Source organism: Phoenix dactylifera, unplaced genomic scaffold, assembly GCF_009389715.1.
Source record: "Phoenix dactylifera cultivar Barhee BC4 unplaced genomic scaffold, palm_55x_up_171113_PBpolish2nd_filt_p 000284F, whole genome shotgun sequence".
Taxonomy (NCBI): Eukaryota; Viridiplantae; Streptophyta; class Magnoliopsida; order Arecales; family Arecaceae; genus Phoenix; species Phoenix dactylifera.
Genome location: NW_024067768.1, coordinates 481975 through 506689, shown reverse-complemented (window position 1 = coordinate 506689; position 24715 = coordinate 481975). Strand labels below are relative to the sequence as shown.

The 24715-nt window shown below is 42.5% G+C and overlaps 2 protein-coding genes across 2 annotated transcripts; one reads left to right on the top strand and one right to left on the bottom strand.

Annotated features, from left to right (window-relative positions):
• The first annotated feature begins 1000 nt into the window (after positions 1-1000).
• LOC108510830 (uncharacterized mitochondrial protein AtMg00820-like) lies at positions 1001-1402 on the top strand. Its single transcript, XM_017840982.2, has one exon. The coding sequence runs from the start codon at positions 1001-1003 to the stop codon at positions 1400-1402; it is 402 nt and encodes a 133-aa protein (XP_017696471.2).
• Positions 1403-14388: 12986 nt separating this feature from the next.
• LOC120105444 lies at positions 14389-15300 on the bottom strand. The gene has a single exon (XM_039117920.1). The coding sequence runs from the start codon at positions 15298-15300 to the stop codon at positions 14389-14391; it is 912 nt and encodes a 303-aa protein (XP_038973848.1).
• Between the last annotated feature and the right edge of the window lie 9415 nt (positions 15301-24715).

Genomic DNA, 24715 nt, shown 5'->3' with positions numbered 1-24715 from the left:
TTCTTTTGCAATTTTAGCATGCTGGGGCAAACAAAATTCAAATAGCAAAATAAAGGCCATTAGGACAGACAATAGAACCGAATTCATCATGAAAGACTTTTTTCAAAGCCATGGGATAATCCACCAGTTAACATGTGTAACCACTCCACAACAAAACTCAGTCGTTGAACGAAAACATAGACATCTTCTTACGGTGGCTAGAGCTCTTAAGTTTCAAGCTTCTCTGCCTTTAAAATTTTGGGGGAACTATATTTTAACCGCAACATACATCATCAACAGAACTCCTTCTAAAGTTTTAAATGGCAAAACACCGCATGAACTGTTATTCTTATCTCCACCAACCTATGATTGCATGCAGATTTTTGGATGTCTTTGCTATACCTTAGCTCATGATAGAAAAAAATTTGACACTTGGGCTCGGACCTGCATATTCATTAGATATCCTTATGGAACAAAAGATTATCGTCTTTATGATCTACATAATCATTCTGTGTTTGTATCTAGAGATGTGGTCTTCCATGAGCATATCTTCCCATATGCTTCAGATTACTCTCATTTATTCTTCATCTCCGATACATCTCATACTCCTACACATATCATGCCTTCCCCTGTAATTGTTGATACATCAGTACCTACTTCTCCAGCTACAATTCCTCCAGAAAATACTTCAACACAGACTTTCACTTCCACTGAAAGCCTTGATGCAGATTCTCTTTCATCTAAATTTTCATCGTTACCTGACCCTCCAGCATCTCCCACAATCCTTAGGCGATCTGAGAGAGTTAGAAGATAGCCTAGCTATCTTGCTGATTACTACTACCACTTAGCTACCTCCTCCAAGGATCTTCCTGCGGCTATAGGTATAAAATTTCCTCTTCATTCAGTTCTCTCATATCATAGGCTCTCTGCATCTCACAAAGCACATACCTTTGCTATCTCTACATATCTCGAACCAAAAACTTTTGAGCAAGCTTCTCAATCACCCGAGTGGCAAGAGGCAATGAGGCTTGAGATTCAAGCTCTCGAAGAGAACAAGACTTGGTCATTGACTGAATTACCAGTAAGGAAATCAGCAGTTGGTTGTAAATGGGTATATAAAGTGAAGCATCATGGAGATGGGAGCATAGAGAGATTTAAGGCCCGCCTTGCAGCTAAAGGTTACACTCAAATGGAAGGGCTGGACTACTTGGAAACATTCTCTCCAGTTGTCAAAATGGTGACAATCAGAACTATATTGGCTTTGGCATCATATTTGAACTGGCATTTACACCAACTTGACGTGAACAATGCTTTTCTTCATGGGGAGTTGGATGGAGAAGTTCACATGAGCTTTCTACCAGATTTTCAATCCACAAATCTTTCACAGGTTTTGAAGCTACACAAATCACTGTATGGATTATAACAGGCATCAAGGCAATAGTTGTCACGCCCCGAGCCCGAGGCGCGGCAGACGCCGCACGCCCGCACGGCGGGCCGCACAAGCGTGCAAGGCATCGGATCATATCAAAGCAAATACAGATATTCAAAACTGACATAATTATTTGAATTTATTCAAAAGCAGTCTTACACAATTTCAAAATAACATTTGCTAACATAATTCAAATGTCCAAACTAATCTAACTGAAATGCCAACAACTAATGGAATCATCGGAAATCTAACGCACTCCCCAATCCCGTGCGATCAAGCCTCTGAATCTGAAAAACAGAGAAAATAAAATAATGAGCTACACTAGCCCAGTAAGCAATAAAATACCCCAAAGTGGGGTCAGAGCATATCAGATCAAAATACAGGATAATGTCTGGAATAAATCATAAATAACATCGTTTTACTGTTTTCAAAACTTATTATCATTTTTCCAAAAATCTGATACCAGAATCTCAACATGATAGGCTACGGCCACGTAACCCAGTGGCATGGGTTGCACAAGGTGCCAAACACCACTATTATTAAGCACCGGTGGTACGGTGTTCAAATACCACTATTCTAATCACCGGTGGTACGGTGTCCAAATATCACTATTCTAATCACCGATGGTACGGTGTCGAAACCGGTTCCTCACAGATTACAAGTCGACAGGTCCAACGTATAATCCCCATTGGCGGGGCCAGAACAGAACAGAACAGATCATAGCCATGCTGAGAATACATATATATAAAAACAGTTTTCATAAATTTTCCAGTCATAGTTTACGGATTTCAGAGCATAATTTTCAAATGAAATTTAACATGCCAGACCCATTTTACTAAATACAAAACATATTTCAGAATTTAATCTACTAATAATTATTTTAGAAAAATGCACTTTGAAGCATTAAGTTACTTACCTCTTCTCGCTTAATCCCTACTTCAGATAGGCGAATCAGGTTCACCTGTTTAAATTTAATTAATTCCTTGTTAATTTCAGAACTAAGCAAAATCCAAAAATAATTCTATTGGACACGGCCCAACAAGGCCTAGAGTTGGCCCATAATGGGCATGGCCCGATAGGGCCCATATCGGACACGACCCAATGGGCCCACATAGACCCAGCTGAATAGGGCCCAAGGTTGGCTTTTAATTAGTTCATTTATACAATAAAATTTATTGTAGGGACTAATACTTAATTACAGGGTACTGTTCTATAATAAAACTTTAGTGGAGGGACCAATCAAATATATTTGGGGACCCTTATTTAATAATCTTTCTTATAGGGAACAAACATAAATTGCAGAAGGCTCTTTTGTGAAATAATATACTGTCAAGGGCTTAACTGCAAAATTCCATTTATTGGCCAAACGGGTTCGGGTTTCAGGTGTTGGGTTCCGAGTTTCGGGTCGAGTTTCGGATTTTCGGATTTCGGGTTTCGGGTTCTCTCCCTTTTTTTTTTTTTTAACCGGGCCCAATTGGGCCCAAAGTGAACCAGGCCCAAGTCGGGCCCACGATGAACAGGGCCCATGCTTGGCCCCGTTCGGCCCGTAAGGGCCCTCATCTTCCCCAAAACCCCCTCCCCATGGACAGGGGAGTTGGAAACCGAGAGAGGAAGGGGGAAATCGGCGGGGTGGTCGGCCGGCCTAGGCGGCTGGGGGCCGTCGCCCGATCGACGGCCAGCCGATCACAGTGGCGGCCGGCGGCCGCTGCGGCTCCCGGCGTGAAGAAGCAACCGAGAAGATCTCGGTTTGGGGCCAAAGCAAGGGAGGAAAGCATGCTGAATAAAGGGCAAAAGAGGCTTACCGGTGGTGGCAGAGGCGGCAGAAGGAGGATCTCGGCTCGGCCCGGCAGCTAGCAGCGGCGGCGGTGCTCGGAACCGAGGGGACGGATCTCAGAACAGGGGAAGGCTTGCGAAGGGGATTCGGACGGCGCTTGGTCGGAAAGAGGACACCGGTCACTCGGGAGGCAAGAACAAAGAAAGAAGAGGGAGGAGAAGGAGGAGAGGGAGGAGGAAGAAGCTCGGAGGTGGCCCTAGGGGAAGGTAAGATGGGGTTTTATCGTCCCATCGTAACGGCCCTCCGCCGCGAAAATCGCGGCGGTCGAGCGAGATCCGCGGCCGCGGTTGGCCGCGGATTTACCGGAGGGGGGGGTGCCGCGGGTATCCCGCGGCGCCCTTGCCCCGTTTGTCCCCGGAGGAGCCAGAGAGGATCGCCATCGCGATCCTTTGTTCCGGCTCTTCCCAAAAGAAGAGTCGGGCTGAAGTCGGCTGGGGCTGCCGGCTTCAGCCCGTATCTCACATTCTCTCCTCCTTAGAAAAATTTCGTCCTCGAAATTTAACATATCTCAGTTTGCAAAAAGGTCCGGATATTTTTTTTTTTCATCTCGTCCTCTAGTTCCCATATAGCCTCACGTTCTGAGTGATTGCTCCACTGGATCTTGATATAGGGAACTATGCGCCTTCTTAATACTTGTTTCTTTCTATCAATTATCCGTACAGGCTGCTTAATTTGCATAGCAGAGACAACTCGAGGAAAAGTGTAAGTACCACTACCTACGAAGTTAAATTCATTGTCTTTAGGGGTCTGAAATTTTACTTGCTTTTCATGGCAATTAATGGTAGCAAAGTGTGACGCTGACTAGTCTATACCGAGAATTATGCCAAAGTCATGCATATCTATAACTATCAAATCAACAGGCAAGTCTCTACCTACCATCTGAGCTGGACAAATTTTGCAAATCTGATTACCGGTCATCCCATTCCCGACGGGGGTGCTTGTTGGGAACCCGCCCATGCCGCTGATATTTCAAAATTTTTCAGATGGCAGCGGAATCGGCATGCACGAGTTCGACGTTCATCGCATGAACGTTGTTTCGAGACCTTTCGTAATTAGGTAAGAATTAAAACTTTTAAAAATAATAGGAAGATCAAATATTCACCTTGCGCGGGTAGATGATCACCGCGAATCTGAATTCGTGGTTTTAGGGAGAGGGTTCGCTTGAAGCCGTTCAAACGTCCGGCCTCTACGGGTATCCACACGAAGTAGAGAACCGATCAAAGCTTTCTTGTCTTCCCGGGGTGCTAGCTCCCTTGCAAAGACTCCTTTGATGGCTGATCTCTTCTCTTTCTTTCAACTCTTGAAAGTGCTTGAGAAGAGGAAGAAGAAGGATGAAGAAGAGGAAGTAGATGAACCCCTGCACAGCCTTCTTTCTGTTGCTTGCGCAGGATGAAGAAAAGGAAGAGGAGGAGGCCGCCAACACTTGGAGGTTCCTTCTTTCTTGCTTGCGGCTGCAACTAAGAGGGAGGAAGAGGGTGGCCACGGCACAAGGGAAGAGGGCTCCAATACCTAGGGCGCCGGCCTCATGGTGCTTCTTATAGCCATCAAGGGCTCCTCCAAAGTAGGAGCCCTAGATGGTTTTCCAAAGAAAGAAAGGGGGGGTGCGCCGGCCCCTCTCTCTCCTTCAATCCACACCATCCAAGATGAGAGGGGCTGATGCCCCTCTTACTTGGTTAACCTAATCCTCTTCCAAAGAGGATTAGGTGCCTCTCTCATGGTTTAATCCTAATCTAATTAGGATTGGCCAAATTGGGTTCAATCTATACTAGTCCTAATCCAATTAGGACTTGAATGAACCATGACTCAATTGAACTCTTCAATCCTAATCCAATTAGGAGTCATGTTGATTCATTAGATTAATAATTAATTTAGACTTAAGGAATCCTAATCCAATTAGGATTTGTTTAATTTTAGTCCTAATCCAATTAGGACTCTACTTGAATCCGAAGTCCTAATCCAATTAGGATTTCTAGGAATCCTACTCCAAGTAGGAATCCAATTTTTTTAATTCAAAACTCCTAATCTCATTAGGATTGAGGAATCCTATTCCAAGTAGGAATCCCAGTCCTAATCCAATTAGAACTCTAGGTATCCTACCCGAAGTAGGATTCTTGTTTCAAGTCCAATTAATTAATTCCTTTTTCCTTCTTCAACTTCTTATCAATCAAATTGATTTCTTGTGATTCCTAATCACGATTTCAATCATCGGATCGGTCAATACTTCTAGTGTGTGTGACCCCATAGGTTCTATTCTGACTGGTAGTGAGATATATTGTGATCTCTATCACTATATCATTGAAAACTCCTTTCAATGGGTTGGAACGATTCCAACTCAACTCATTAGAGTTTATCGATCATCAAGATAATCCCTATGAGTCCCACCATCCACCAGTGACACCTAGCAGCATGTAGTGGCTACCCAGCAGAATGGAATGATGAACCTCTAGGTGCAGTTAACATGTGATACAGTCCTACTATCGTGGATCCCTACAGGACTGAGGTCATGGACAACTCGTCAAACCCCATCGTCTGTCATATGTCAAGATTTATTCGACTCGAGTTCGATAGTGAAAAAACTCTTTCTCCACTGTGCATACTGCCCCGGTCGAGGTCTTACGAACTCAGTCTTATAAATCACATAGGATCTCTCCTTATCTATCAAGGTCGATAGATTCCATATAGGTGCATACCCTACTCCTACAGTGAACTTACTGCAGCCAATCTACACTGCATGGACCCATATGGCTAGAGACCATGTATGTGTGCAGTCAAACTACAATAACCTCACTGTGAGTAGCCGAAGCACCGCAGGTCAAAGGACCAGTCACACTACTACAACATCAAGCAAGTCACTGACGAGTGGATAGACATCCAAGTGACTTCTTGTATTGGTCACGCTCAGTACCCTTGTTCTCTAACAAGTACCTGCACTATCACTTCAGTGTCCCTACACTGTGGACTCAAGTCTCGTCCATCCAGAAGGAGAGTGATCTGTGCACTGATCGGATCGATCACCGTCCTCGTGATGATCCTTTGATCAGGAGCATTTAGAAATTAATCACCAATGATACATGGCTCAAATTCTCAACTCTTGAGAATATGTATCATCATCTTATTAATTTCTTGGACGATTCATAGACACATAAACAATATGAATGAAAAAGATGCCTTTTATTTATTCAATAATAAATAGTCAAGTACAAAATTATGTCCCTAGAATCAATAATGTGTCAGCCAAATTGGCTTCTAGGGCATACATCTAACAATCTCCCACTTGCACTAAAGCCAATTGGTCATATATCTTAGGCCCATCTTCTCAAGGTGGGCTTCAGTCTTTTGCTGACTCAGCTGCTTAGTGAAAGGGTCTGCCACGTTATCCGCGGAGTCTACTCTCTGCACCTCTACATATTTCTTCTCCACATAGTCGCGTATGAGGTGAAAGCGCCGCTCTATATGCTTAGACTTCTGATGAGACCTTGGCTCCTTAGCAAGGGCTATGGCGCCATTGTTATCGCAGTAGAGTGTTATGGCATCTGATGTCATCACATCCAGCTCTGCAATGAATTTCTTGAACCAGAAGCCTTCCTTAGCAGCTTCAGAGGCGGCGATGTATTCGACTTCCATAGTAGAATCAGCAATGATCGGTTGTTTAGAACTCTTCCAATTCACCGTACCACCATTGCACAAGAACACGTATCCAGATGTTGACTTCCTGTCATCGACATCAGTCATGAAGTCTGAATCTGTGTACCCTTCTACCTTTAACTCTGATGATCCTCCAAAAACCAAGAATAAATCTTTAGTTCTTCTCAAGTACTTAAGAATATTCTTCACAGCTGTCCAGTGTTCTTCACCTGGATTCGACTGATATCTGCTTGTGACACTCACAGCAAGAGCTATATCAGGTCGTGTACATAGCATGGCATACATGAGGCTTCCTATTGCCGATGCATAAGGAATCTTGCTCATGCGTTGAATCTCCTCAGATGTGTTGGGGCACATCTTCTTGGAGAGATGAATTCCATGCCTTAGGGGTAAGAGGCCCCTCTTGGAGTTTTCCATGCTGAACCTCTTCAGCACCTCCTCTATGTACATTTTCTGTGACAGGCCAAGCATCCTTTTAGATCTATCTCTATAGACTTTTATTCCCAAAATATAGGATGCTTCCCCAAGGTCTTTCATGGAGAATTCTTTTGACAACCAGACCTTGACCGAGGTTAGCATGGGAATATCATTCCCAATCAGGAGAATGTCATCTACGTACAGTACGAGAAAAATGACAGCACTCCCACTAACCTTTTTATAAACACATGGTTCCTCCTCGTTTTTGATGAAATCAAACGTTTTGATTGCATCATCGAAACGAGTGTTCCAACTCCGAGAGGCTTGCTTTAGTCCATAGATGGACCTTTGCAGCTTGCAGACCTTGTGATCTCCATCACTGGAAGTGAAACCCAAAGGCTGTTCCATATAGATATCTTCATCAAGATATCCATTCAGGAAAGCAGTTTTCACATCCATCTGCCAGATTTCATAATCATGAAATGCTGCAATGGCAAGCAATGTTCGGATGGATTTTAGCATGGCTACAGGTGAAAAGGTCTCCTGATAGTCAATGCCTTCGCGCTGACTATACCCTTTCGCCACAAGCCTTGCCTTATAGGTCTCTACCTCTCCATCCGAACCTATCTTCCTTTTGTAGATCCATTTGTATCCAATAGGTACAATACCTTCTGGTGGATCTACTAAGGTCCAGACTTGGTTGGAATGCATGGAGTCTATCTCTGACTTCATAGCTTCCAGCCATTTCTCAGAATCGATATCAGATATCGCCTCGTTGTAGGTTTTGGGATCCTGTATGTGATCCCTATCTCCCACTAGGAACATTTCCTCAGTATCCTCTTCAAGTATACCTAAGTATCTATCGGGAGGATGGGAGACCCTACTAGATCTACGAGGTGGTTGAGGGACATTGTGTACTGGCTCTGTATGAATGGGTTCAATAGGATCCATGACTCGTTGCTTTTCAGAGACTTTCTCTTCAAGCTCAATTTTCCTCCCACTGCCTCTATCAAGGATAAACTGATTTTCCAAGAAGATGGCATGACGGCTCACAAACACATTGTGATCCTCTGAGACGTAAAAATTGTATCCTAATGACTCTTTAGGATATCCTATAAAACGAGCACTTATGGTCCTAGCCTCTAACTTGTCCGCCTGTAGTCGCTTGACGTGGGCCGGACATCCCCAAATCTTGAGATGACCCAGACTTGGTTTCTTACCATGCCATATCTCATACGGTGTGGTAGGAACGGATTTAGAGGGAACTTTATTCAATAAATAAATCGCTGTGAGTAAGGCATCTCCCCAAAGGAACATAGGTAAATCAGTGAAGCTCATCATGGACCTGACCATATCCAATAGGGTCTGATTTCTCCTCTCTGACACCCCGTTGAGTTGAGGTGTACCCGGAGGTGTCCATTGTGAGACTATGCCGTTTTCTTTGAGATAGTCCCGGAATTCCCCACTAAGGTATTCTCCTCCCCGATCTGATCGAAGAGCCTTAAAAGGTTTTCCAGTTTGTTTTTCTACTTCATTTTTGAACTCTTTGAACTTTTCAAAGGATTCAGACTTGTGTCTCATAAGATACACATACCCATACCGTGAATAATCATCGGTAAAGGTAATGAAGTAAGAATAACGTCCCCTGGCTAGCACATCGAATGGGCCACATACATCTGTATGTACTAGGGTAAGTATTTCAGTGGTCCTCTCCCCATGTCCTACAAAGGGCAGTCTAGCCATTTTTCCTTGAAGACAGGACTCGCAAAATGGATATGACTCGGAAGTCAATGAGCCTAAGAGCCCATCTTTATCCATTTTGTTCATTCTATCTTCTCCAATATGGCCAAGTCTGAGGTGCCACAAATATCTTTGGTTTATCTCATCCCTGGATCTTTTGGATCCTTTGGCACTCACATCTTGCTCGGTAACATTTACAGATACATCCATATGTAAATGATAGAGACTGTCAATCATAAAACCACGTGCTACTATTTTATTTCTCAAATAAATAGAACAGCAGTCTTTGTCAAATGTAAAAACATGACCTTCCTGTGCTAGACATGAAACAGAAATCAAATTTCTGCTAGCAACAGGTACATAATAGCAGTCTCTAAGTACTAAACTAAATCCAGACGGTAGTCGCAGATGGTAGGTGCCCACAGCCACAGCAGCAACTTTTGCCCCGTTGCCAACCCGAAGGGTTACCGCACCTTCCGCCAGCCTTCTACTTTCCTTTAGACCCTGCATGGTAGTGCACAAATGAGCACTAGAACCCGAATCTATAACCCAACTAGAAGTAGAAGAAACCGTTAGATTAGTTTCAATTATGAGCAAGTCTATACCTTCTGAAGGTGTGTCACCTTTCTTGTTCTTTAGGCTCTCGAGGTATGAAGGACAGTTTCTCTTCCAGTGGCCTTCGACATTGCAGTGGAAACATTTTCCTTTGTCGTTAGCCTTTTTCTTTTGAACTTCCTTCTTTGGCTTCTTGTCTTTCTTCTGCTTCTTTGCAGGCTTCTTTTTCTTCCAAGTAGACTTTCTCTTGGAACCAGAAGTCAACTCAGCAGCGAGGACATTGCCCCTTGAACCTTTCAAGGCTCCCTCAGCAGTTACCAACATGTTGATTAGTTCAGTCTTAGTGCATTCAATCTTATTCATGTGGTAGTTTACTATAAACTGACCAAATGAATCAGGAAGTGACTGTAGGATCAAATCCACTTGCAATTCCTTGTGCATGTCCATACCGAGCTTCTCAAGCTCCTCTAGGTCCTCGATCATGGTCAGACCGTGATCATGAACAGACTGCCCTTCGCGCATCTTCGCTTTGAAAAGCCTCTTGGACACTTCAAAACGAGCTGTGCGACTCTGCTCACCATACAACTCTTGCAGGTGTGCCAGTATGTCCCTAGCAGTCTTTATATTTTCATGCTGGCATTGGAGTTCATTAGACATAGATGCCATCATATAGCATTTTACTCTAATGTCATCGTCCAACCACTTTTTATGCATCTCACGCTGAACATCAGTGGGACGTGCTGGTAATGTGGGGATATCTGAATCGAGTATGTAGCCTATCTTCTCACAGTCCAAAACTATTTTGAGATTTCTAAGCCAGTCCTTGTAATTGGTTCCGGTCAGTCGGTTGGTCTCAAGAATACGGGTCAAAGGGTTTGAAGCCGACATTGTATCTGCAGAGAGTAAAGATTCTAGTTAGACTTTTGTACTTGATCCTAATCTGTCCTAAGGTCTTTTAGAACAAATGTGACTCCCACTATTTTCTCGAATTCCTCACACTCCCCTGGTGGGAAAACGGAAATCCCACACGACTAGGGTTTCTAGTGGTACTGCGGTCCCACCAATTTACATGCCACCTCACCTAACAGTTATTGGTGACACATAGATGGATGAGTGTACAACTCTTGTACAATGCTTTTCAAGCATGTTGCAGTGCAACTTGGTCTCTAAGCCATGAAGACCTCACCTAACAGTTATTGGTCCCATTTCTTAGTTAAGTCAGACCCACCGTATAACCGTAGGAATAAAGTCGTCATTGGGTCCTCACCTAACAGTTATTGGTGCCCAACCCCACCTTTACCCTACAACATCTCATGTCTATAGAGAGGTCCAGCCCCCCAATGCAACTTGACCACTGTATCCAGCCGAGACAAGTCAACATCAGAAAGGCCTTAGCAGCTCTACTACAGTGGAAGACCTATTGACTTAATATTGGTTAATCAGGTCTTAGTGTTTGCAACTTGAGCCTTTCATAAGAGGTAATCGAACAATTGGCCAGGTAAGCAGGTGGGAGGCTCCCCTTACTCAGAGAGTAAGGTCCTAATTAAGTAACCACCTTTCATGCTTTCCTAGACACCAATTAGATCAATTAATCTAATATGACTTGCTCATGTCGGTTCACTCTCGACTTGATTGAGGAGATTTTGATTTAGGTCTCAATTGGGTTTGCTACATCACATGTAGACCTATCTACCCGACTCTCATTCACATCACATGCAAACGGCGCATTGCAGGCAGTTATAATCGCGGCAATAATTAAAGCTAAACTTTAACTAGGTGATGATCATGGATTCTAATTAGGTCGTATTACAAGCACATGCACATCAATCGATCAAGTGGTCTTCAACTCTTGAATTGATTCCAAGCTTCCTTGATTCGATCCTTGATCAACTCTTGATCCCATCGCCATCAACCGCTTAGATCACCTTTCATCTCATGCCTTTGCTTCAACTTGATCGATGATGTACATCACATCACAGAAATACAACCAGATGTAAAATAAAAATAAAAATAATTTACATCTCCTTTTAGGAGGCACGCAGGCCTCTCAAAACATCAAATAAGATGCATGCAAGCATCTGAAAAATTACATGACATCGCAGATCACATCGCAGGTCATTACATTTGATACCAAAAGGGGTTGAATCCTATGATCATCACCGTATGCTACAATTATAATTTTCAGATCTGAAAACTAACTGATTATATCATGACATAGGTCGCTGATCATGCTAATCATGATTCTAAACTTTGTAATCCCATTAACAATGCAATTAGAATCATCTTTTTATCACATAAAAATCAGCATGTAAAAAATCAGCACCCCTGAAAAATCTGCATGCAGAATTTTTCAGCATGCATGATCATTTAATTTTCAGATCTAATATGCCTTTAGATATTTAATTCTTACCTTAATCTACCAAGCCTAGGCTCTGATACCACTGTTGGGAACCCGCCCATGCCGCTGATATTTCAAAATTTTTCAGATGGCAGCGGAATCGGCATGCACGAGTTCGACGTTCATCGCATGAACGTTGTTTCGAGACCTTTCGTAATTAGGTAAGAATTAAAACTTTTAAAAACAATAGGAAGATCAAATCTTCACCTTGCGCGGGTAGATGATCACCGCGAATCTGAATTCGTGGTTTTAGGGAGAGGGTTCGCTTGAAGCCGTTCAAACGTCCGGCCTCTACGGGTATCCACACGAAGTAGAGAACCGATCAAAGCTTTCTTGTCTTCCCGGGGTGCTAGCTCCCTTGCAAAGACTCCTTTGATGGCTGATCTCTTCTCTTTCTTTCAACTCTTGAAAGTGCTTGAGAAGAGGAAGAAGAAGGATGAAGAAGAGGAAGTAGATGAACCCCTGCACAGCCTTCTTTCTGTTGCTTGCGCAGGATGAAGAAAAGGAAGAGGAGGAGGCCGCCAACACTTGGAGGTTCCTTCTTTCTTGCTTGCGGCTGCAACTAAGAGGGAGGAAGAGGGTGGCCACGGCACAAGGGAAGAGGGCTCCAATACCTAGGGCGCCGGCCTCATGGTGCTTCTTATAGCCATCAAGGGCTCCTCCAAAGTAGGAGCCCTAGATGGTTTTCCAAAGAAAGAAAGGGGGGGTGCGCCGGCCCCTCTCTCTCCTTCAATCCGCACCATCCAAGATGAGAGGGGCTGATGCCCCTCTTACTTGGTTAACCTAATCCTCTTCCAAAGAGGATTAGGTGCCTCTCTCATGGTTTAATCCTAATCTAATTAGGATTGGCCAAATTGGGTTCAATCTATACTAGTCCTAATCCAATTAGGACTTGAATGAACCATGACTCAATTGAACTCTTCAATCCTAATCCAATTAGGAGTCATGTTGATTCATTAGATTAATAATTAATTTAGACTTAAGGAATCCTAATCCAATTAGGATTTGTTTAATTTTAGTCCTAATCCAATTAGGACTCTACTTGAATCCGAAGTCCTAATCCAATTAGGATTTCTAGGAATCCTACTCCAAGTAGGAATCCAATTTTTTTAATTCAAAACTCCTAATCTCATTAGGATTGAGGAATCCTATTCCAAGTAGGAATCCCAGTCCTAATTCAATTAGAACTCTAGGTATCCTACCCGAAGTAGGATTCTTGTTTCAAGTCCAATTAATTAATTCCTTTTTCCTTCTTCAACTTCTTATCAATCAAATTGATTTCTTGTGATTCCTAATCACGATTTCAATCATCGGATCGGTCAATACTTCTAGTGTGTGTGACCCCATAGGTTCTATTCTGACTGGTAGTGAGATATATTGTGATCTCTATCACTATATCATTGAAAACTCCTTTCAATGGGTTGGAACGATTCCAACTCAACTCATTAGAGTTTATCGATCATCAAGATAATCCCTATGAGTCCCACCATCCACCAGTGACACCTAGCAGCATGTAGTGGCTACCCAGCAGAATGGAATGATGAACCTCTAGGTGCAGTTAACATGTGATACAGTCCTACTATCGTGGATCCCTACAGGACTGAGGTCATGGATAACTCGTCAAACCCCATCGTCTGTCATATGTCAAGATTTATTCGACTCGAGTTCGATAGTGAAAAACTCTTTCTCCACTGTGCATACTGCCCCGGCCGAGGTCTTACGAACTCAGTCTTATAAATCACATAGGATCTCTCCTTATCTATCAAGGTCGATAGATTCCATATAGGTGCATACCCTACTCCTACAGTGAACTTACTGCAGCCAATCTACATTGCATGGACCCATATGGCTAGAGACCATGTATGTGTGCAGTCAAACTACAATAACCTCACTGTGAGTAGCCGAAGCACCGCAGGTCAAAGGACCAGTCACACTACTACAACATCAAGCAAGTCACTGACGAGTGGATAGACATCCAAGTGACTTCTTGTATTGGTCACGCTCAGTACCCTTGTTCTCTAACAAGCACCTGCACTATCACTTCAGTGTCCCTACACTGTGGACTCAAGTCTCGTCCATCCAGAAGGAGAGTGATCTGTGCACTGATCGGATCGATCACCGTCCTCGTGATGATCCTTTGATCAGGAGCATTTAGAAATTAATCACCAATGATACATGGCTCAAATTCTCAACTCTTGAGAATATGTATCATCATCTTATTAATTTCTTGGACGATTCATAGACACATAAACAATATGAATGAAAAAGATGCCTTTTATTTATTCAATAATAAATAGTCAAGTACAAAATTATGTCCCTAGAATCAATAATGTGTCAGCCAAATTGGCTTCTAGGGCATACATCTAACAGTACTAACATGCAAATCATACTCTAATAGCACACAAAATAGGTCATGTTTTTGCACAAATATCGATGACACAAGAAATGCGTAGCAACAGAATCAAACAGTATATAAGCATAAACATAAGCAACCGGTAGTGTACCTGACACCACAGTATTGGATGCCTGAGCATCCTGCTGAGTCAGTGCGTAAATACGACCCTGTGTGCGCGGTCTCCCCCCTGTCCGCTGCTCAGAAGAAGAAGGCTGAGCCGACTGAACCGGAGCAGGATAAGCTTGTACTTGTTGGGTCCCTGTAGCTTGGGGCCTCTGATCTGATTGTGATACTTGTTGATTATAAGGGCACTCCTTTATCCTATGACCCTGTTGTCCACATTTGAAACAAGTGCCGGACAATCGTCTACAGAGTTCTGTCTTATGGGCGCCTCCACATGCTTCACATTTAGGCTTCTCTTGTTGGATAGTCTCGCCATAAGATCCCTGCTTTTCTGATTGCCCAGACCTATTACGAGATTTTGCTGTCCTGCTAGAATTCTGTCCACTATGAGTATCATCATCTCTGCTCCTCTTCTTTTGTATTCTATCTTTTGAATCTTGTGTTTCCTTCCAGACAATTTCCATATTCTTGGCCCTATCTACCAAGTCATCATAGTTTGTTGAGTGCACTGCGGCCAAACCCCGACGTAAGTGAGGCTTCAATCCTTCTTTAAATCTCCTTATCCGGGACTCTGCATCTATGACGAGGGTGGGAGCAAACCGAGCTAACCTGTCAAACTCTGCCTCATACTCATCCACGGTCATAGTTCCTTGAGACAGATTTAGAAATTCCCTCTCTAGCTCCCTAAGGCGACTTGAAGGGAAATACTTGGAGTAGAAGGCTGTGCGGAATCTCTGCCAGGTAAGTGCCTCCTGCTCGGGTGCCAATGTGCGCTCCACAGACATCCACCAATGATGAGCTCGGTCCTGAAGCATATAGGTGGCAAATCTGACCTTCTCTTCATCGGTGCACTCCATTGCCCTGAAGGCTTTCTCCATTTCATCTATCCAGGCTTCGGCCTCTTGAGGACTAGTGGTGCCCTTAAAAGCTGAAGGAGCCATTCTTTTGAATTCTGCTATACTCTTTCTTTGCTCAGGAGGAGCAACATCCTGTTGGACTGGTTGCTGAGGTTGTTGCCTCTGTTGGCGTACTAACCCGACGACCTCCTCGATCAGTTCGAGCACCCGAGTTTGATTTCCAGCGGCAGCTTCTGGAGTTGATTGACCCTAAGGCCCTGAGCTATGCGATGCCTCGCCCGCTTGGTTAGTGGGGGCTCTTCCCCGAGAGCCCCTAACCATCCGATTCAAGCTACGGACACGGCGAGGCGGCATTCTGATTCAGTAAAAATGTAAATGTTATAAAATCATCTAAACAGAATAATACATAATAGTTAACAAAACAAATGAATATTATCCTCTTATCTAGTTCCTACCCATCTCTCAACCTTTCTGACGAATTCTAAAGATCCTAAAACTTAAGCTCCATCTGACTATTTCAAAAACAATCCCTAAGAATCTGAAACCTGAGCTCTGATACCACCAAATCTGTCACGCCCCGAGCCCGAGGCGCGGCAGACGCCGCACGCCCGCACGGCGGGCCGCACAGGCGTGCAAGGCATCGGATCATATCAAAGCAAATACAGATATTCAAAACTGACATAATTATTTAAATTTATTCAAAAGCAGTCTTACACAATTTCAAAATAACATTTGCTAACATAATTCAAATGTCCAAACTAATCTAACTGAAATGCCAACAACTAATGGAATCATCGGAAATCTAACGCACTCCCCAATCCCGTGCGATCAAGCCTCTGAATCTGAAAAACAGAGAAAATAAAATAATGAGCTACACTAGCCCAGTAAGCAACAAAATACCCCAAAGTGGGGTCAGAGCATATCAGATCAAAATACAGGATAATGTCTGGACTAAATCATAAATAACATCGTTTTACTGTTTTCAAAACTTATTATCATTTTTTCAAAAATCTGATACCAGAATCTCAACATGATAGGCTACGGCCACGTAACCCAGTGGCATGGGTTGCACAAGGTGCCAAACACCACTATTATTAAGCACCGGTGGTACGGTGTTCAAATACCACTATTCTAATCACCGGTGGTACGGTGTCCAAATATCACTATTCTAATCACCGATGGTACGGTGTCGAAACCGGTTCCTCACAGATTACAAGTCGACAGGTCCAACGTATAATCCCCATTGGCGGGGCCAGAACAGAACAGAACAGATCATAGCCATGCTGAGAATACATATATATAAAAACAGTTTTCATAAATTTTTCAGTCATAGTTTACGAATTTCAGAGCATAATTTTCAAATGAAATTTAACATGCCAGACCCATTTTACTAAATACAAAACATATTTCAGAATTTAATCTACTAATAATTATTTTAGAAAAATGCACTTTGAAGCATTAAGTTACTTACCTCTTCTCGCTTAATCCCTACTTCAGATAGGCGAATCAGGTTTACCTGTTTAAATTTAATTAATTCCTTGTTAATTTCAGAACTAAGCAAAATCCAAAAATAATTCTATTGGACACGGCCCAACAAGGCCTAGAGTTGGCCCATAATGGGCATGGCCCGATAGGGCCCATATCGGACACGACCCAATGGGCCCACATAGACCCAGCTGAATAGGGCCCAAGGTTGGCTTTTAATTAGTTCATTTATACAATAAAATTTATTGTAGGGACTAATACTTAATTACAGGGTACTGTTCTATAATAAAACTTTAGTGGAGGGACCAATCAAATATATTTGGGGACCCTTATTTAATAATCTTTCTTATAGGGAACAAACATAAATTGCAGAAGGCTCTTTTGTGAAATAATATACTGCCAAGGGCTTAACTGCAAAATTCCATTTATTGGCCAAATGGGTTCGGGTTTCAGGTGTTGGGTTCCGGGTTCCGAGTTTCGGGTCGGGTTTCGGATTTTCGGATTTCGGGTTTCGGGTTCTCTCCCTTTTTTTTTTTTTTAACCGGGCCCAATTGGGCCCAAAGTGAACCAGTCCCAAGTCGGGCCCACGATGAACAGGGCCCATGCTTGGCCCCGTTCGGCCCGTAAGGGCCCTCATCTTCCCCAAAACCCCCTCCCCATGGACAGGGGAGTTGGAAACCGAGAGAGGAAGGGGGAAATCGGCGGGGTGGTCGGCCGGCCTAGGCGGCTGGGGGCCGTCGCCCGATCGACGGCCAGCCGATCACAGTGGTGGCCAGCGGCCGCTGCGGCTCCCGGCGTGAAGAAGCAACCGAGAAGATCTCGGTTTGGGGCCAAAGCAAGGGAGGAAAGCATGCTGAATAAAGGGCAAAAGAGGCTTACCGGTGGTGGCAGAGGCGGCAGAAGGAGGATCTCGGCTCGGCCCGGCAGCTAGCAGCGGCGGCGGTGCTCGGAACCGAGGGGACGGATCTCAGAACAGGGGAAGGCTTGCGAAGGGGATTCGGACGGCGCTTGGTCGGAAAGAGGACACCGGTCACTCGGGAGGCAAGAACAAAGAAAGAAGAGGGAGGAGAAGGAGGAGAGGGAGGAGGAAGAAGCTCGGAGGTGGCCCTAGGGGAAGGTAAGATGGGGTTTTATCGTCCCATCGTAACGGCCCTCCGCCGCGAAAATCGCGGCGGTCGAGCGAGATCCGCGGCCGCGGTTGGCCGCGGATTTACCGGAGGGGGGGGTGCCGCGGGTATCCCGCGGCGCCCTTGCCCCGTTTGTCCCCGGAGGAGCCGGAGAGGATCGCCATCGCGATCCTCTGTTCCGGCTCTTCCCAAAAGAAGAGTCGGGCTGAAGTCGGCTGGGGCTGCCGGCTTCAGCCCGTATCTCACAATAGTTCTCCAAGTTTTCCTCAACATTGTTGCCTCATGGTTTTTTACAATCTGTAGCTGACAGTTTTATGTTCATTCACGATAGTGGTGCTTTCTTTGTCGGGCTTTTGATTTATGTCAATGATATAGTTCTTTTCACCAACAATGCAGCACAAGTAGATGAATTTGTTGCATTCCTTCACAGGCAGTTCAAGCTCAAAGACTTAGGGCCTCTAAAATATTTTTTAGGCCTTGAAGTGGCTCGATCTGCACAAGGGATCACCATCTGCCAGCGGAAATATGCCTTAGAGCTTCTTGAAGAGACAAGTTTACTTGCTGCCAAACTTGTTGCATGCCCTCTTGATCCAAAGCTAAAACTTTCTAAAGATGTTGGAGAAGAAATTCAGGATGTCGCTCATTATAGAAGGCTTATTGGGCGTTTGCTATATCTCACAACTACACGACTAGACTTAACTTATGTAGCTCAAACTCTTAGCCAGATTATGGACAAACCTTGCAAGCCTCATTTAGATGCAGTTACTCGGGTGCTACACTATATCAAGAAGGCCCTCACATAAGGCTTATTTTTTTCCAGCAAGTCTCCTCTACATCTGAAAGCTTTTTCAGATTCTACTGGGCTAGATGTCCCGATACTCGTCGCTCAGTTACTGGCACAAGCATATTCCTTGGTGAATCTCTAATTTCTTGAAAATCCAAGAAGCAACACACTGTCTCTCGGTCTTCAGCAGAGGCCGAGTACCATGCAATGGCCACTACTTCCGCAGAAATTGTCTGGCTCCTTCAATTACTCAAGGAGCTTGTCATTCCCCATTAGCAGTCTGCACTGTTATTTTGTGATAGTTTGGCTGCGATACACATAGCTAATCCTGTATATCATGAATGTACCAAACATATCAAGGTTGACTGCCACTTCATCTGAGGACGACTCACTATTGGCCTCATCAAGACTCTTCATGTCTCCACCAATGACCAATTGGCAGACGTACTCACTAAACCCCTTGGAGCTGCACAGCTTGATCCACTCCTCAGCAAGATAGGCATTCTTAGTATTCATGCTCCAACTTGAGGGGGGATATTGGAAAATTACAAACTCACATGCTTCACCCTTGCACATGTACCACCTTACGTAGCTGGCAAAGTTCGTTATATTAGAAGTTTGTTTTGTCTGTTGCTACCAGAAGTTTATTTTTTCTGTTGCTAGTTTGTTGCTAACAGCTAGGAAAGATAGTCACTAGAAGGATCATCGGCATCTATATATAGAATCCTTGTATACTACAATGAAGAAGTAGAGCCTATTCTTTTTTTTCCAGCTCAATTTCCATTTCTTTATCTATTTTGTATTATACCAAACTTATGAGTTAACCAACTGCCTTATGCTGCAAGGCATAGAGTTTTTATTTGGCACCACAAATTGGGCTAGAGTAGCATTACTCAAGACTGAATTTGATTGGCTTGTACCAAATATAATTGCTGATAACAAAAACATAAAGCTTATTTGATTGCTTCTTTAATGGCAAATCGACTATAGGTGGCGAGTCTGGCTGGTCAGGCTCGGAGTTGGTCTTCGATCCACACTCCAATAGGGCATGATCTGCATTTTGGCTCTACAAATCGAGTCCGAGCCTTGAATTCCTCTTCAGTGCAATGTTGTTCGAAAGGAAGAAATGAAACCAGGTAGGCCATGTTGTTTGAAGTGATGATCATCATGCCATCCCTTTGCCTTGAACCTATTGAAATAGAGGAGCACTGCATAGGATGGCTATTTTCATGTTGATTAATGTGTGGACTTAATTTCAATCTTGATGTATGGTTCTATTGGCCAGCTAGGGCACCAAGGGCAGAAGCTTATTCTATCCAACAAAATGGAAAGAGAGGAAACACTAGAAAACGAAGAGAATGGAGCAAAGATAAAATGCTCCCATAGCTGTGCGAAATAAAAACTCTGTGCCTTGCAGCATAAGGCAATTAGTTAATTCATAAGGTTGGTATGATATGGGGCACTAATATAAAGCACCAGTCTCCCTTATATACTCAATCATTTCTTTATCCCCTTTCATTTACCTATAAATTACAGTCATAACTTTAATGTGAAACTGAATTCAAGATCTCTCACAAAGTTTCATGTTTATCCACAAAACTGAATAAGATTTTGACGTACAAAAGAAATTGTATTTCTACTTGTGGTTGTTGCACTCAACAAAAGTCCACTAGATTAGTCCATTTTTCCCGCCTGAAAATATAAATATGAAGTTTTAAATTTATTCCAGCAAAGTAAATAAATAACCAACAAAAAGATTTAATTCCGATCAAGTTCTCCCTACAATATGTAGAATAGTGCTCTACAATGTTAATATAAAGCCAAAACCAAGTGTGCTATCTCCCTCTCTCATCTTTGGGTTAATTCAACTAGTACTTAGTATATCCAAAGTAGGTGCATTTCAGGAGATGGGTGAAACAGAACTAGGAGAAAATATCAAGCATGGATCATAATGGTGATGCTATGGTCTGATGCTACATTAGATGACCTACTTATCCAATAAGCATTAGACCTAAATTGCTCCTGTTGCTGAACTGATAAGCAGATAACCTAAGCACTAGGATAATCATGTTGGTGCATGGCTCAGAAGTTTATTACAATTTCTTTGATCTTATATATGCAACTCCTCTCATTTTCCTTGTCGGCTTTAATTCTCATACACCTAAAACAGATTTGAAGCAAAACTTCAAATAAGAAAAGCCAAACCCATCAACCACACTTTGCAGGACCATGCATGGGACCAGCGACACATCCTGTTGTAGTTTCGGCACATCCTGTTGTAGTTTTTTTATTTTAATATTTCACAAAGTCCTCACCTAAACTATCCCCCCATGTACCCCCTAACCCCGCACCCCCCCTCCGCTCCCTCCCTCCCCCGCCGCCCCCCCCCCCCCCCCCACCAAAAAAAAAAAAAAAAAAAACTAATCTGACAAAGGAAAAAAAAAAGAGAAAAAGAAAAATCAACTAGTTATCAACTAGATTGATGTTGGCTAATTTTTGGGAAGATCATGTGGATAGAAGGCCATGAGGGGAGCACCTAGAAATTAGGAAGTTTTTCTTTTCTGACGTAAAGAAAGGTGTCATGACTTTGAAGAAGATGCAATCAAGTGTCAACCCAAGAAGGCTGAGAGTGGAAACAACTTCAAACTGAGCTAGAGCTAGAAGAAAGCAAAACCTACTTGAGCTATTATCCTCTATCACCTAGTCCCTCAAGCTAGCGTCAACCTCCAACAAGCTAACATCTCTCATCCCTTCTTCATCTTGCGGGCTGACATGAATGCATTGATAGCTAATTACAAACAAAAATCCTATGATGCGCGCACCAGAGGAGATCGTATGGAGTGATCTTTCTTTCTTGGTATGTATTAATCGCATCTATCTTAAAGTGAAAACTGAAGAGTCGAAGTGGAACGAGACTCCTCCTACATATAGAATCCATTTGTCCTATGACTTAATAAAAGAAAATATGTGAAGCATTATCAATGAGACTATCCGCTCGTATCCCTCTATCCTTCCTCATCATGCTATCCTTCCCTCTTTATCCATCTGTGAGGCTTTCCTTCTCGTCCCGAAGTTTGTTTTCCTCCGAAATACGAAGTTCCTTCCTCCTTGTGGCTATGGACTATGTTCACCTGTATATGTATAGATGGTTTACAACTAGCAAATTAGTTATCCAACAACTCATACCCACCTCCAAGCAAATTGATTTATAGTTTTCAAAACATTACATTCACCACTACATAGTACACGTACAAGTAATACACTCAATAAGTTTTTGGTACATACTTTAAGCTTCTTTTATACATATTCAGTAGCAACCTAATGCATATCTCTAAGTAAATTAATGCATATCTAGACAAGTTGATACACAATTTTTAAAATATTGTATTCACCAGTATATAGTACATATCCAGGTGATATAAACTCAATAGATTTCTGATACATACTTTAAACTTATTTGATACATATCTAATAACGATCCAACATACACCTTCAGGTAAATTGATACAAATTCAAGCAAATTGATATGTAATTTTCAGAATATCGTGTATATCAGTACATAGTATATGTCTAGGTGATGCACACATGAAGGGTTTTTGATACGTTTTTTAAACTCAACAGCGACCTAATACATACCTCCAGGTAAATCTATAGAACATGGTGTTCCCTAGTAAATATTCGATGGTCGTGTAATGCACAATTAGGACAGACGCCTTCACGAGGAAGAAGATTCGAAGAAGGGGAGAGAGATTTGGGGAAAAGGAGGAAGGCCTCGTGGAAGGATAAAGAGGAAAGTACAACTTGACAAGAAAGAACAGAGTGATATGGGTGGAGAGCCTCATGTTGTTTTTTTTAATCACAAGATGGACTAATTCCATTAGTAGGAGTCTTATCCCACAATGACTCTTTGGTTTTCACTTTAAAATAGATGCAATAGGATACATAGCAGCAAAGAAAGACTGCCCCATATGATTTTCTCTGGTGCGCGGTAGAGGAATTTTATTCCCTAATTACTTATTTCTTAAAATTTCTTTACTGATACTGCATGGAACTTAGAATTTTTTTGGACTTTGAGTTATAAATGGATCGATGATTTCTTATTAATAGAGCTTCCAAGCCAGTTTTGCTAGCTATAATGCCCATCTCTAACCCAAAAAAAAGTAATGCTTGTCTTAAGGGGTGCTCTCTGTTCTATGTATTTTAATAACAAATGGCCCCAACTAGATGTATTGTATATGCAGCTTTATATGTGAAGTTACTTCAAATCATCTACTTTCCATATTCCTAAATTAAACATCATACTAGTTTTACCAAAAGAAAAAATGATAGTAGATTACCAATCTCATTTATTTTTAATACTAGTTACAGAATATGTAATCTTATAATATCTTGAGATCGATTGTTTTGCATTATTAACTCAATCAGCCTTTCAATGCATTTACAACTGGTTATACCAACCTTATGAGTTAACCAACTCCCTTATGCTGCAAGGCATACAATTTTTATTTGGCACCACAAATTGGGCTAGAGTAGCATTACTTAGGACTGAATTTGATTGGCTTGTACCAAATATAATTGCTGATAACAAAAATATAAAGTTTATTTGATTGCTTCTTTAATGGCAAATTGACTATAGGTGGCGAGCCTGACTGGTCAAGCTCGGAGTTGGTCCTCGATCCACGCTCCAATAGGGCATGATCTGCATTTTGGCTCTACAAACCGAGTCCAAGCCTTGAATTCCTTTTCAGTGCAATGTTGTTTAAAGGGAAGAAATGAAACCAAGCAGGGCCATGTTGTTTGAAGGGATGATCATCATGCCATCCCTTTGCCTTGAACCTATTGAAACAGAGGGAGCACTGCACAGGTTGGCTATTTGCATGCCGATTAATGTGTGGACTTAATTTCAATTTTGATGTGCATGGTTCTATTGGCCAGCTTGGGCACCAAGGGCAGAAGGTTATTCTATCCAAGATGGAAAGAGAGGAAACACTAGAAATGGAAGAGAATGGAGCAAGAGAAAATGCTCCTATAGCTGCGAAATAAAAACTTTGCGTCTTGCAGCATAAAGTAATTAGTTATTTCATAAGGTTGGTATGATATGGAGCACTAATATAAAGCACTAGTCTCCCTTATATACTCAAATCATTTCTTTATCCCCTTTCATTTACCTATAAATTACAGTCATAACTTTAATGTGAAACTGAATTCAAGCTCTCTCACAAAGTAGGTACACGAATTAACCCTAACAAGATTTTGACGTACAAAGGAAATTGTATTTCTACTAGTGGCTGTTGTACTCAACAAAAGTCCACTAGATTAGTCCATTTTTCCAACCTAAAAAGATAAATATGAAACCAAATTTAAGATGTCTCGTGAAGTTTTAAATTTATTCCAGCAAAGTAAATAAATAACCAACAAGAGGTTTATGCTGATCAAGTTCTCTCTACAATATGTAGAATAGTGCTCTACAATGTTAAAATGAAGCCAAAACCAAGCGTTCTCTCTCCCTCTCTCATCTTTGGGTTAATTCAACCAGTATTTAGCATGTCCAAAGTAGGTGCATTTCAAGAGATGGGGTGAAACAGAGACAGGAGAAAATATCAAGGTTACCTTATAATGTACGCTGGATGCGGTAGAAGATCCCATTGCCATCAATGCCCAAGACATGGACTAAACCTTGCCAAAGCAAGAATCATCAGTCAGATAGAGTCTAAGTTCGTACATGGAGCAAAAGACGACATGAGCAAAGGAAGATGCAACCAGATGGTTGCTGTGCTGATCTTCCACCCAACCTACATTATCAGCTGGCTCCTAAATAGCAAATTGTAAGCCGTTTGTATTAAATTTGCATTAAATTTATTATGAGAAGATTTAGAGTTCCAATGATTTCAAAGAGAATCCTTCCGATGCTCAATGTCATTTCGGACAATCCATATCTCGGATCCAT

Bases quoted from the DNA above. Each gene is read 5' to 3' on its own strand.
- LOC120105444 (XM_039117920.1), bottom strand. From the start codon at position 15,300: ATGTCTGTGGAGCGCACATTGGCACCCGAGCAGGAGGCACTTACCTGG.
- LOC108510830 (XM_017840982.2), top strand. From the start codon at position 1,001: ATGAGGCTTGAGATTCAAGCTCTCGAAGAGAACAAGACTTGGTCATTG.